Below are 12,645 nucleotides of genomic sequence, written 5' to 3' on the forward strand. Positions count from 1 at the left end.
CTAAGTTAAAAGCAAACTTTGATTCTTTTCTGAGAAGTTATGAGTGGAAAAAATAATTTCCTTGGTCACTTTGATGGCACAACTACATGAGGATAAAGATGAGTGTGTCCATGCAGCCGAGGGATGAGCTCCAAGTACTGCAGACTGAGAACAGACCCAGACCCCCGGACCATCGGCATTGCTGTCTGGGCAGGTCTTGGAGCTCTTGTCAGAAACTGTTCCAGTAAATACTGCTCCAGTAAATACTGCTGCTATGCTGGAACTCACGTTACCTGTCTGACAGACTTGCAGCTCCACCCAGTGGCTCTTTTTTGGCAAGATAAAACCAAGGTTTCAAAAGCATTAAAACCTGTTGAGGTCAAAGTAGTCTGTGGTGAAGCTCTGGCAGCGTGCGTACGAAATAGGGTATATATTACTCTGTCACAGTCTCAGAAAGCCATCATTTAGCATTTAACTTATAGCAGAAAGCTGCAAAGACAATTATTAATGAAACCAAGTCCAGTAATCTTACTAATCACTTTATTTAAAAACTCTCTGCACAAATGATTAGAGTAAAAAAGTGAGGAACTGAGAGCTGTGGGCATCCCTGTGCATCGCAGGGCGTGGGACCAGGTGGCACTGAAGGGTCCCTCAACTCCAAGCGTTCTGTGATTCCATAACTTGCACGGTTCACCTTCCCAAATTCTCTGTGGACAGATTGTAATGGTTTGCCCCAGATTTATTTGTCATATGAAATTATTCACGAATTACCTGAGCAAATTATTTTTGGTTTGGAAGCTCATTTTGCAAAGAACTCTCCTGTGAGTGAATTTCCATGGAGTTCACTTGGCAGCTCCCAGAGTATTCCTTCACTTCCTTTCCAGGGTAATTACTATGACTAACAAGAAGCAAATCTCGATCATTTCTATCAAAGATGCCATGCTGAAACTTGCTTCTATTTTTTTTTTTTTCCAGGAGGATTAGGGAAGTAATTAAAATGAGCTTTTATTTGTGCACACATACACTTCAACTGTAGGAAAACTCAAGAGATGATTATATGTTCACAGAACACAGGAGTACTTAAGCAGTCTCAAACTGACAGAATTAATTTTGGATGTTAACCACTGCAGTAAAAACAGCCCATTTCTTCGAACTCCAGTGAAAACTGCCTGAACTTGTAGGCATCCAACCATGGGGCTTGAATGCAAGTCAGCCCCTGTGCTGTCAGTGCAAGAGAGTAGGAGTTTATTTTTATAGGATAATATTTCAAAACAGATGTAATAAGCCACGTATGAAGGGTAACAGGATCTTTAGGAAGGGTTCTTTCCATCACTGAGAGGACAGGTTCCCCATGGCCACTTCCAGCCACCGCGCCGTCCGCACCTTGCTCTCCTGCCAGCTGTAGAGGGGCTTGTACCCAAAGTGCCTGAAGGCTTTGTCTGTCTCGTAGGAGAAGGTGGTGACTATCGTGTGCAGCAAAGGGAGGTTTAGGAAAGGCTGTGGCTTCCAGAAAGGGGACAGGATGACCTCGATTATCCTGTGCAGGTGTATCAGTAACCACATCTTCCAGTATGGGATGTGTGAGCCCAATCTTATTGAGGGGTCCATACAGGACAAGAGCTGATACCTGATCAGAAAAGCTTTTGTTGTCGGAGTGTCATCATAGGAATAATACACCTGCCCAGCAAGTATGTCTGGTTTCAGCTGCAGGTGCCTGGCTGCGAGAACATGCATCCATGCGACATTCCCTGGAGAAATAAGAGGAGGAGAGAAACAGGTGCTCAGGAGGAGCAATGTTTGCCTATTTACTATGGGAGTGAGAGCATGGGATCCCAACTGCAGTGCTACGACGTAGGGATGGCGCTCATCGTGTGTTCAGCTGTACTGAGGAGGGGTGGAGTAGTTAATTCAGGCCTCAAAGGTCCTTTCAACCCTTGGTTTCCCCTTTGAGCAGGACATTTAACATTCCTTGTGACACGGGTTCACTTGACGCGAAAGGGCACTGTTTTGTAGTGTGATCAGGATGAATGGGAGGCAGAGCTTGGGAGTTTTATTCCTGGCTCTGCTGAGAAGCCTTTGAAGAAGTCATTTGATTTATCCAGGCCTGATTCCACTGCAACAGCAATTTCAAAGCACTGTTATCTGCACTTTTGGAAAAGGACATGTGAGCTTCACAGAAATAACTAAAGCTCCACATGATTGAGTGGTGAATTGTACTCTTCCTGTAATGCACTCAATGCAACAACAAACTACTTCAGATGTGATACCTCAGATGGTCAGTGGGCAATATTGGTGGTAGGTGGATAGTTGAGTTGGATGATCTTAGAAGTCTTTTCCAATCTCAAGAATTCTGTGATTTTGAGAGGCTTTGGGAGCAGCCTGTCGTGCTCACAAAACTCAGTTATGAAGTACAATCTTTTCTGCAATGAATGCCTTTACTAATTTTATAAGTAGCTGGCTTAATTTCTTGTAAGTAAACCAGTCTTTTCAAACAAGCAAAAAATATTTTAAAGATGTTCCCTCAATTTCTCTGATTTCCTCCATAGCTTTCTAGAAACACTGCCTTAGAAAAAGAAACAAACAGGACTCTTGTACTCTTTTCTGCTATTTTTCAGTTTTCGAAACATTTTTCCTTATGTTGAGGAGAATTTAAAAAAAGAAAACCCTTTGCTAGTGATTTTCAAGGAAAGGATGAACGTTGCACTGTGAGTGCCATGGTCTGGAGTGGTCACAGCCATTGGGTTGATGATTGGACTGGATGGTCTTGGTGGCCTTTGCGACCTTAATGGTTCTATGTAAACAATAAAATGTAAACAAGTGTTTTATAAATTCTTTTAGCCAGACTGAGTTTTGTGCTTGTAGAATTGTTTCCACTCAGTCACTATACTCATTTTTCTGTGTTCAAGGATTACGAGTGAGCCAACGTGCAAAATCTCCTGTGGTAGCACTGCATGCAAAGAGATCCATCACTCACTCACCCACGTACGTGGAATTGCGCTCTGTGTGTTCAGGCTCCAGGTAGTTCAACACACCGTTATGGGCTTTGGCAGACAAATACAAGTCATGAAGGAACATTGCTTTCTCCCCATATACTGTGTTGGCGCGGATGATGCAGGTCGTGAGTTTACCACCATTGCTGAGCTGAAAAATCAGAGAGGAGTAATGGCAAGTGATGGATTTGTAGGTAGCATCTTCCACAGTGATCTTTGGTGCGGAAGATGGAACCAGAATACTTGGGGAAATTGGAGGAAATCAAACTTTTGATTCTTAACTCACGCCAGGCGTGTCTGAAAATGCATCTTTTGTGCACCAGGTGAGCCTGGTTTTGCAAACCATAATTTAATACAGTGATTTCCAAAGCTTTGTTCCTTTGGTGGAGTTTGAGAATAGGTACAGAGGGTAGAGCAACTTGATCCTGCAAATACATGGCGGCTCTGTGATGCTGTGGGAGTATTGGCTCTTGGTGAGCTTGGGGCAATGTGGTGAATACATATCAGAGAAGCCATTGGAGAAATAGTTAGGTACAAACTCTGGGGTCGTGGTGGTAGATGGACAGTTGGACTGGAAGATCTTAGAGGTCTTTTGCAATCTTAATGATTCTATGATTCTATTCCATGATTCTTTCTAACCAGCTTTCTCCTTCTGCTCATCCTGTGCTGAAACCCCATGGATACCACCATTGACTTTTTTTTTTTTTTTTTTTTTTTTACCTTTTTCCCATTGGCTTCTAATACAAGTCTTTCTGCCATGGCCTTCGTCTTCCCATAAGGCAGCTCCACTTCCCCGCTGTATTTGGTGTCCTCATTTCCTCTGAAATAGATTGAGATGTGAGTGACCCTGGAGTCCAGAGCTGGGAGACATTTATCTCTGTGTGATTTACTTTAACCCCTGCTTTGCAGTGTATAAGTTTTGACGGTGCGTCATGCAGGGCTTAAGAAAGATCCTTACTGCAGCTCAGGAGAAATAAAGCCTCAAATACCAGGTGATTCTGTGGTGTTAGGCAAAAACAGATTTGCATGAGAGCAATGGTTTCATCTCTGAGAGGTGAATTTGCATTCGTGTGATTGAAGCAAACAATATTCTGGCAGGGAAATTAGAAGGCAGCGCCGTTACCCTTCTAAGAACTCTCAAGTGGCTGAACAAGGTGGAAAGAGCACAAGATGATGGAGGGCAGGAAAACAAGAGCAGTCCTGTTTTGTTTTTTTCATTAGAGGTAGTGAGAAGCCTCTTGTGAGCTTTAAACTAAAAGAATCTGCACCTTAATTTTCTCATATTGTTGATTAGAGTTGGGAGATGTTTGCTGGTGATGAGAAAGAGTTCCTGGAAGATGTACAATCACCAGATTTGTGCTGAGGTTTTCTTTACCTGTCCCAGCAGGCTATGTTTGAGGGAACGAGCAGAAAACCAGGTCCCTGAATTGGGTCAACAGGGCTTGGAGCTGTGCTTGGAACCACTGGTTGCCACAGTGGAGGAAGACAACATGCTCCTCAACTGGATGTGACTCCTAAGTCAATGGGGCTCAACACATAACTGCCCTCTCAGGTCCTGAAATAATTCCAAGAGAACCAAGAAAGCAGCATTCCCCACAAAGGCATGGGTGTTCCTGTCCCACTGATTCTAGCTCAGTATTCCAGGATTTGGTTAGGAAGATTAGGGGGCTGTGGATTTGTCAGAGAGCAAAGAAGCCTTGCTTGGAACATTGGAGGGACCATAAATGCAGACCACGTGTCCGTTTGCTCCCTGTCGCATGAGAAGGCTCTCTCCCCATTCAGTGTGCTGCAGGAGATCTCAAAGACTTCCTTCACGTTTTCACATCTATTTGCTGACTATTTCGCTGTCCTACAGAAATTCACCCTAGGCAAACACTGAACTGTGCCAGGTGTAGAGCACCCAAAGCAGTGTGATGCAGACAGGGTTCAGCTGTGCTTTAAGGACAGGCTAAGTGGCCTTTGATAAGGTCAGGCAGCAATTCTGCAGCAGAGGTCTTTTTGTTAAGCTCTGGGCCACAGGAGAGCGAGCTCTGACTCAGGCTCCTGCTTTGACCTTGGACAACTCCCTTTCTGCGCTCACATCACCGCATGTAAAACATGGATAGTGCTATTGCCTTTCTTCAGTCAGTAGCTTGTGCATCAGATATCCCAGCTGAGAGCAACAGAAATAAATGAGGAGCCTCAAAAACTCAGCATCCCCAAGCACACAGGCTTGTAGCACAAACCCTCCTCCCCTCCCCGTGTTTACGGGTGATGAACAGGAGACAAACCAGCCAACAAGCACAGCAAAAGATTGATTGTGCACAGTTTGCTGAGAGCCCAAGAGAGGCCCAAGACAATTAGGGGGGTTATCTAGAAGTTCTTGTTTTAATTGCATTCTTTTTTTCTATCTGAATTTCTTTTTTTGCCTTGTGAAGCTTCACAAAGGGGCAGCCTGCCTGCCGTTTTAGCTGCAGAGCTCTGCTCCTGTTTGCCTTCCCCCACCCCTTTTGAAGCTTGGTCGTAACAAAGAGCTCAGCATAATGCTCTTGCTTTTCAAAACGATCACAGATAACTGAACGCTAATAAGACTGGAGCAGCATTGTCAGAAGGTATCTCAGTGGCGGCTGTCTCAGAGGGATTGAGACTGACAGAGGCATTTTCTATTATTGTAGGATGCTGAGGTGTGAGCATTATCCCTGCACCCATCACCCTGTCCAGAGACTAATCATGCTTTGTCTGTGTCAGTTCCCCAGCACCTAAAAGTGAATTAAATGAAATTATACAAGGAGTGATAGAGAAAGGGGACAGAGCAGAAAAGTAAGGCAAGTTTGATCACTGGCTGCAAACAAGAGCAGAACAAATTGGGTGGGGATAGGGAAACTACATCACCTTTGCTTTCAGCCTTAGAATCATAAGGTCATTAAGGTTGGACAGACCTCTATCATCAAGTCCAACCATCAGCTCACCCCCACCATGCTCACTGAACCATGTCCCTGCATAGACTCGCAGAATCATTAAGACTGGAGAAGATCCCCGAGGTCCCCAAATCCAACCCCAGCCCACCCCACCATGCCCACTGACCACATCCCTCAGTGCCACATCTCCACGGTTGTGGAACACCTCCATGAATGATCACCCCCCTGCTTCCCTGGGCAGCTGTGCCAAGCAGAGCCATGTTACGTTGCCTTCCAGTACGCTCTAGGCTCCCTAGTAAGACAAGCTGTGTAATTATTTTACTCTTCTCTCACTTTAATTCCAGGAATTAAAAGTGGAAATCTATGGAGAAGAACCACTCTGACAAACAGGCTTTCTTCTCACAACGTGATGGCAGAACGTGAGTATGTTTTTGAAAAGCAACTTGCAGGCTCTAGTTGGTGGTTTTATTAGCATTTGTGGTAGGAAGGGGTTGTGAGTTGGTGGGGAGAGGATGCTCATATGTGCATACGTTCTGTGAGCAGCAGGATGGGCTTTTGCTTGGGCCCACAAGGGCATGACTCTAAGGCAAGGAACTGTCTTCTCAGGCAACATTTGGGATATCTACCACAGATCTTTATCAAAATACCTATTTACGTGTCTCTCAAGTTACAGGACTATAATGCTAAGAAAGACGTACACATACATCTGTTTTTAGAAGTGATTTAGATATGTTAATAACCAAATTTCATAGCCTTTCACTGATACTAGAGCTTCTAGTGCTCATGCTCCCAAGTGGGTTGAGGTTTTTTGTTCTCAGGGACTTTTTCATATGAGACATTTATTTCTATAGACTTGGGTATTTAAATGCTCTTCAGAACAACTGTGCTTAGCTTACTTGTGAGTATGAAATTTAGGCTTGTTGGTCATTTTAAGTTATGCCTTAAGCAGCCTTTTCTAGCCAGGCTTCAATTGCTGGAGCCCAGCGACTGAAGCCAGCTGTGTCTAGACTGACTGCCTGTAGAGAAACAACTTGATTTTGAGCCAGATTCCTCTGCACACAAGCTTGCATGGTTTGAGCAGCCTGTGCAAATTAACAAGAAGCCTTACAGTTTTGTGTGTCAGACTGCACCCATCTCCACCCAACGTCAAATTTAACCAGAACTTCAGTTCTTGGTCTTCAGAAAGAGGAGTTCAAGGGGCAGTTCCTGTGTCCCATGAATACCAAAGGTATCCAGGTCCTGAACAGCAATGTCAGCTGATTGTGAGAGTCCATTCTGGAAATCAAAGATAGGAAAAGGCAACGCCAACTTGTAATTTCAGCCTTTGTCTTTCATTGTTCCAAATGCCATCTTTGCCCTGGAGGGCTTCCAAAGCTCTACTTTGCTCTCTTTTGATACTAAGAGCTTGTCACAGGTTTGCTAGCAATTCGCTATGGAGTTAACGAGGCAGGGAAAGTTGGTCTGTGATGGAGCATCACCTACCCATTGAGCCAACTTAGTGTGAAGCAGAGAAAAAAACTTTTACCCAACAGCAAGATAAAATTTGGCCTTGTCAAACCCTGAGTAGCTGAGATCCAATGCCAAACTGATTTTAGCGATTAGAAGAACAGGTCCATACACATGGAAGGTAGCCTGGAGGTGCTGTTAAGTCCTACATCTCACAACCAACGCTTTCAGTGAGGTGTATCCAATACTGTTCAAGTTTATGTTGAAAGGAGGTGTGCTTTTCATGAAGGAGTGAAGGAATCAACAGAATTGGGAGCACACTTGTTCTGCTTTGGATTCATAGCAAAAATCTGTAGGGATGAAAACAATGTGTTGGGCCTTACCTGAGCATGGGCTCGTGCGAAATGTTGGGTCCCACTGCAGCAATGGAGCTTGTGTAGACAACATATGGGATGTTCAGGGCACAGCAGGCCCTTAACACATTTTCAGTACCTGTGAGGCAGGTCGGGAAGGAGAAATATTAACTACATTGGTTTCTACTGCACAGGTCACATGAGATTTACAGGTTTTAAATAGATCCATCCTTTGCATAGCCGTAGGTTAAAGCTGTTGTCCCTTGGGTACAATTGCACAGGTATGGATGGTTTATAACACTAGAGCAGCAGCTACAATTTTAGTTGTAATGTGATGATCTCTATGGTTATTAACAACTGCATGGGCAACATGGTGAACTGCAGTCTTCTGACAAAAGAATTGGTGTTTTAGTTGCATATATTGCTTGGTAGAAGTGATTGGTGACTGAAGGGTGAAAACCATTGCAACAGACTCCTGGTAAAATTATCAAAGAAATCCTGAATTTAGGATCATTTCAGAGATCGTAAGTCAGTATGAAGACCAGGGGAAAATAATTTAATTCTCCATTATCCTACCACTGTATAAAGTTACTGACAACCTCAGTTGATAAACATAATTGGAAACAGATGAATTAACATCATTCAGCTTAACAAAAAGCAGATTTAAAAGACTAAGTGACTAAATGGGCTCCTCAATCTAGTCAAGGATTCAGAAACTAGAGGTTGAAACAAAGGAGGGTATCAAAGCAGAACAAAGATGTAAATTCTTGCCAGCTATAGTAATTAACTATAGCCACACTAATATTCTTAAGCACCATTACGATTTGCTAAAAGACTTGATAGATTGCCCATTTACTTGCAGTTCCTAATCCTAGGCAAAAAATCTTTTGGCTGTTCAAGTTATCCACAAATTGTTGTGCTTAAGGCAGTCATTGGGTGAATTGCTGTGACCTGAGTTATACAGGAGCCAGCTAGGATGTTATACCTGTCCTGACTCTTTTTTCTTCCATGAATTCTACAGTAGATGTGAAATACAGTTCAGCATTCTTCTGTCCGCAATGACGGATGGAAAACTGTATCTTTCAGCTCTAGATTTTGAGCAGTCCTGGTGAAGGCAGCAGCCCAATGTAGGCAGGTCTGCTTGAAGCCATCCAAGGGAAGGCAGCAAGCTGGCAGTGAAGAGGAAGATCTCACAAAGCCTCTAAAGGGCAGTGGGAGCCCTCTGTCTCTGAGTATCCTTGGTGTGCTCACACCATACAGGCTCTTAAAAGCATCTGGTTTTGGAAATAACTACAGCAATGTAGTTTAATGTTGCCCTTGAATGAATCAGCAAGTAATAGGAGCCCAAAGCAGTTACCAAGTTGGTGTGTATATACGTGTACAAAATTCTTTCCTTCTGGTTCACAGCTGTTTTAGTAGGTAACAGCCAGAGATACCAGTGGAGTTGCTGCTGTAATTGGGATTTCATTGTTCTTATAGGCTGTGCTTATTTCTGAGATCGATGAACAAGTTTTCTTTAATCAGATCTTGCACCTAGCATGAAATCAGCTCTTGGTGATAGGAAGAAAACGCTGTGGAGCTCTTGGCTAGTTGTGGCATGTAGTAACACAATAGTTAGAAATAGCATCACTTCAACTCAACTTTAATTGATGTCTTTCTCACATGCCAGACAGCTTCCTACCACTCTAGCTATGTTCTGAATCAGTACTATTAATGAAAGTTATGTCCTTGATCAGAATAACTTATCCAATGTCTGGGTCCAGATTTAACTTTGCAAATTTAGAGGACACAGAAGCGTTAAACCAGAGGAGATACATATTTTGTAGTCTCTTGCATGACTTCACACCAAGGCGTTTGTATTTAAGGCTGGATATGAGGAAAAACTTCTCAGAAAGGGTGATGATGCAGTGGCACAGCTGCCCAGGGAGGTGGTTGGGTCACCGTTCCTGGAGGCAATCCAGAGCACTGGAGATGTGGCACTGAGGGACATGGCAGTGGGAAATACGGGTGGTGGGTGGATGGTTGGACTACATGATCTTAGAGGTACATGATCTTTCTCAACCTTAATGATTCTACGATTCTAAGGATGTATTTTGCTTAATTGCTTGTTTTAAAGAACTTACCCCCAACATTGACAGCTTTCATTTCCCAAAAGGGTAAAGTGTTTCTGCAGTCCACAATAGCAGCTGTGTGGATCACCACGTGAACACCCTGCATGGCAGCAAGGAGCAGACTGTAGTCTCGAATGTCTCCTTTCATCACTGTCACATGAGTGGTAGCTGGAGAAGAATAATATAAGCATAGATGCAGGGGAAAAAATACAAAACAGCATCTTCACATTCCTGCAGAATGAGGATCCTGCCTGGAAAGCTTTCTTCTCAGCAGGGCAAGAAGCAGCTTGCCAACTATACTATTGGAATACATTGCCCTGGGGGGAAATACATCCCCATTTCATGAACCCCAAGAAACCAGATACACATCTGGTTTAATTCAGTGCAGCACTTTGCCAGTTTACACCAGCTGTGGGTCAGAATAACAGCAGCTGTCACTGAGATCTCACATGGAGTTGAGGATAGCACTGAGCTACATGGGGAGGCAGCTGGGGCTGGCTGAGGACTTGCTCTGGGACACATGAAGAAGATATCTACAGCGTGGTGGGAATAACATGAAGCAAGCTTGAAGGATATTGCCCAGAACTCTCTTTAAATTGCAAATACTATAGATGGGGGAGGGAAAATAATACAATATATTAGTTAAAACTTTTTAGGAAATTCCTTCCTTTGAGCCACTGAGAAGTCTGGCTAATTTTCCTCCTTCCTCTTATTTTGTGTCTCAGAATAGCTGTTCTAAACATGGCTGTTATTGGCATCTACCACTAATTGTCATGTCTTTACATGAGCCTCCTGTGCTGAAGTGTTATATGGCTTCATTCTGATCACCTGTCTTAAGGCAGCTGGGTGCAATTAAGACCAGCAAGAGAGCGGTCAGGGATAAGCAGAGAGGTGTCAAGCACCAAGAGAAATCTGCAGATTGTTAAGGCCTGATGAGTGTTATCCAGGGCTGCTAATTGGGTACCTGATGTAACTGCAGGATTACTGCTTTATCACATACTCCAGAGAACTTTTGGTGGAGGCAGTGGAACACTGAAGTAGTGCAACTGAAACGCCTGTGTTTAGAAGGGAGGTAAAATAAGAGCCAGGAAAATTTGGAGAAGCTTAATGTCAACACCAGGAATTTCAGGAATGTGTGCTTGAAGAATATGTGTGTAAGTACCCACAGGATAACCAGGAGAATAGTAGCAACTGACGTGGATTTGTCAAGAATAGGTCATGTCAGATAAATCTCTTTTGTTCTTAGGACACTTGGATGTAGGAGAGCAGGTCACTGTCATCTGTCTTGATTTTAGAAGGGGTCTGGAGACTCCATGTCATTCCCATAAGTAAATCGGTCAAACAGGTCCCAATAAGCCACATCAGGGTGAGCATGAAGCTGAATTACTGCTCTGAGGGAACTGCCAGCTGTGGTAGGTAGCTACCTTAAGGTGGTCTTATTGTTTTCATCAAGAATGTGGCATATTTGTTAAATCAGCAGATAACGTTAAATGGGAGGGTTTCAAAGTATGCTGGATGATTAGAGTATGAGCTGATAGAGATAGGGACAAAGAGAAGATAATGGGTGTGGTAGGGAAGAGGTAACAGGCCCAACCTACCTCATAAAATAATTGGGCCAGATCACTTGTTGGCAGGAACTTGCAGCTAGGAAAAAGGCTTAATGGGATTGACAGGCAAGAAAAGGGATTATGGTGCAGGACGGAAGAAACAAATGGTGAGATATTGGCATAGGCTGCCCAGGCTGGTGGTGGAGTTGCTGTCCTGGAGGTTTTCATAAGAGTGGACGCGGCACTGAGGGTCGTGGTTAGCGATGTAGTGGTGATGGGTTGATGGTTGGACTAGATGTTCTTTCCAACCTTAATGATGTTATAATTCTATGACATTCTTGTGCTTTACTCAGCACTGGGAAGGCCACAGCTGGCCTCTGTCCTGCCCTCAGTGACGCTTTTCCAGAAGAGAGCAATGCAAGTGGGATGCAGAATTGTCAGCTATGGAAAAGAAAGAAGCACCACAGTCCTCCCTAACCTAAAGGAGAGAGCAGTAGAGAGGTAGGCTGTCAAATCGTGAAGATTGTTTTTAAAAAATATTGAGCCATTTTTACTTTCTCATTGGAAGCAAGCTGAGGGGTTGGACAGTCAGAGAGAGAGAGCCTCAGCCCACCGCTAACCCTGCAAAGCCATGTGAGTTGGTTGGCTTGTTTGGGGTGGGTATTCTCAAATCCAGTAAAACGAGTTGCTTCTCCCCTACGTATCTCACTGTAATCAGTTCTGGTGAAACATCAGAAGGCAACATTCAGAATTGTGATCAAATTGAATAATTTAATATCTTTGAGCATGTTTACTGAGCCTCACCTCTTCCATTTTATGCACAGCACGTTGGCTGTAGGCTTCTCTCACAATTACAGTAATTTATTATGCAATATCTGTAGCAGATGCTGAGCTTGATTCTATTGTTGTCTGCCTTTTGGTTGGTTTTTTTTTTTTTTTTTTTTAATTTTTAGCTATTGGAGCATAGGTTTTGTCTGCTCAATCCTTGTTTCCACCCCATGCCTGTAACTGTGATATCTCCTGCATAATACCACCTGTCCTGAAAGAGAGGGTTGTGGCTGCTAAATTCAAGTTGATGCTCTTTTCTTACCTGTGGCAAAATTTTCTACTTCTTTTCTTGCTACTGAATCAAAAACTCTGACTTCTTTGATGTAGTCTTGTTGGGACAGGAGCTCTGTGATCTTTTCCCCAATAAAACCACATCCTCCTGTCACCAGGTAGACCTGGGCTCCATCCATTTCTGAGGACGTTTTTGTGGTTAAAGGAGCAGAGAGATCCTATAGTGCACTGTTGATCTCTGAGCCAATATGTTTTCTGATCTA

The 12,645-nt window shown here is 43.6% G+C and overlaps 1 protein-coding gene across 2 annotated transcripts; it reads right to left on the bottom strand.

Annotated features, from left to right (window-relative positions):
• Positions 1-497: 497 nt before the first annotated feature.
• LOC128083518 (3 beta-hydroxysteroid dehydrogenase type 7-like) lies at positions 498-12,645 on the bottom strand. 2 transcript variants are annotated; one of them, XM_052688867.1, is made up of 7 exons: positions 11,375-11,801; positions 10,741-10,831; positions 9,789-9,944; positions 7,696-7,804; positions 3,690-3,789; positions 2,958-3,120; positions 498-1,727 (listed from the first exon to the last, which is right to left on the bottom strand). In XM_052688867.1, the coding sequence occupies exons 3-7, from the start codon at positions 9,922-9,924 to the stop codon at positions 1,309-1,311; spliced, it is 927 nt and encodes a 308-aa protein (XP_052544827.1). In that variant the 5' UTR covers positions 9,925-9,944; positions 10,741-10,831; positions 11,375-11,801; the 3' UTR covers positions 498-1,308. The 2 variants fall into 2 exon arrangements, with proteins under 2 accessions (XP_052544827.1, XP_052544826.1); XM_052688866.1 differs by lacking the exons at positions 10,741-10,831; positions 11,375-11,801 and adding an exon at positions 12,414-12,645.

Source organism: Tympanuchus pallidicinctus, unplaced genomic scaffold (genome assembly GCF_026119805.1).
Source record: "Tympanuchus pallidicinctus isolate F22 unplaced genomic scaffold, pur_lepc_1.0 scaffold24, whole genome shotgun sequence".
Taxonomy (NCBI): domain Eukaryota; kingdom Metazoa; phylum Chordata; class Aves; order Galliformes; family Phasianidae; genus Tympanuchus; species Tympanuchus pallidicinctus.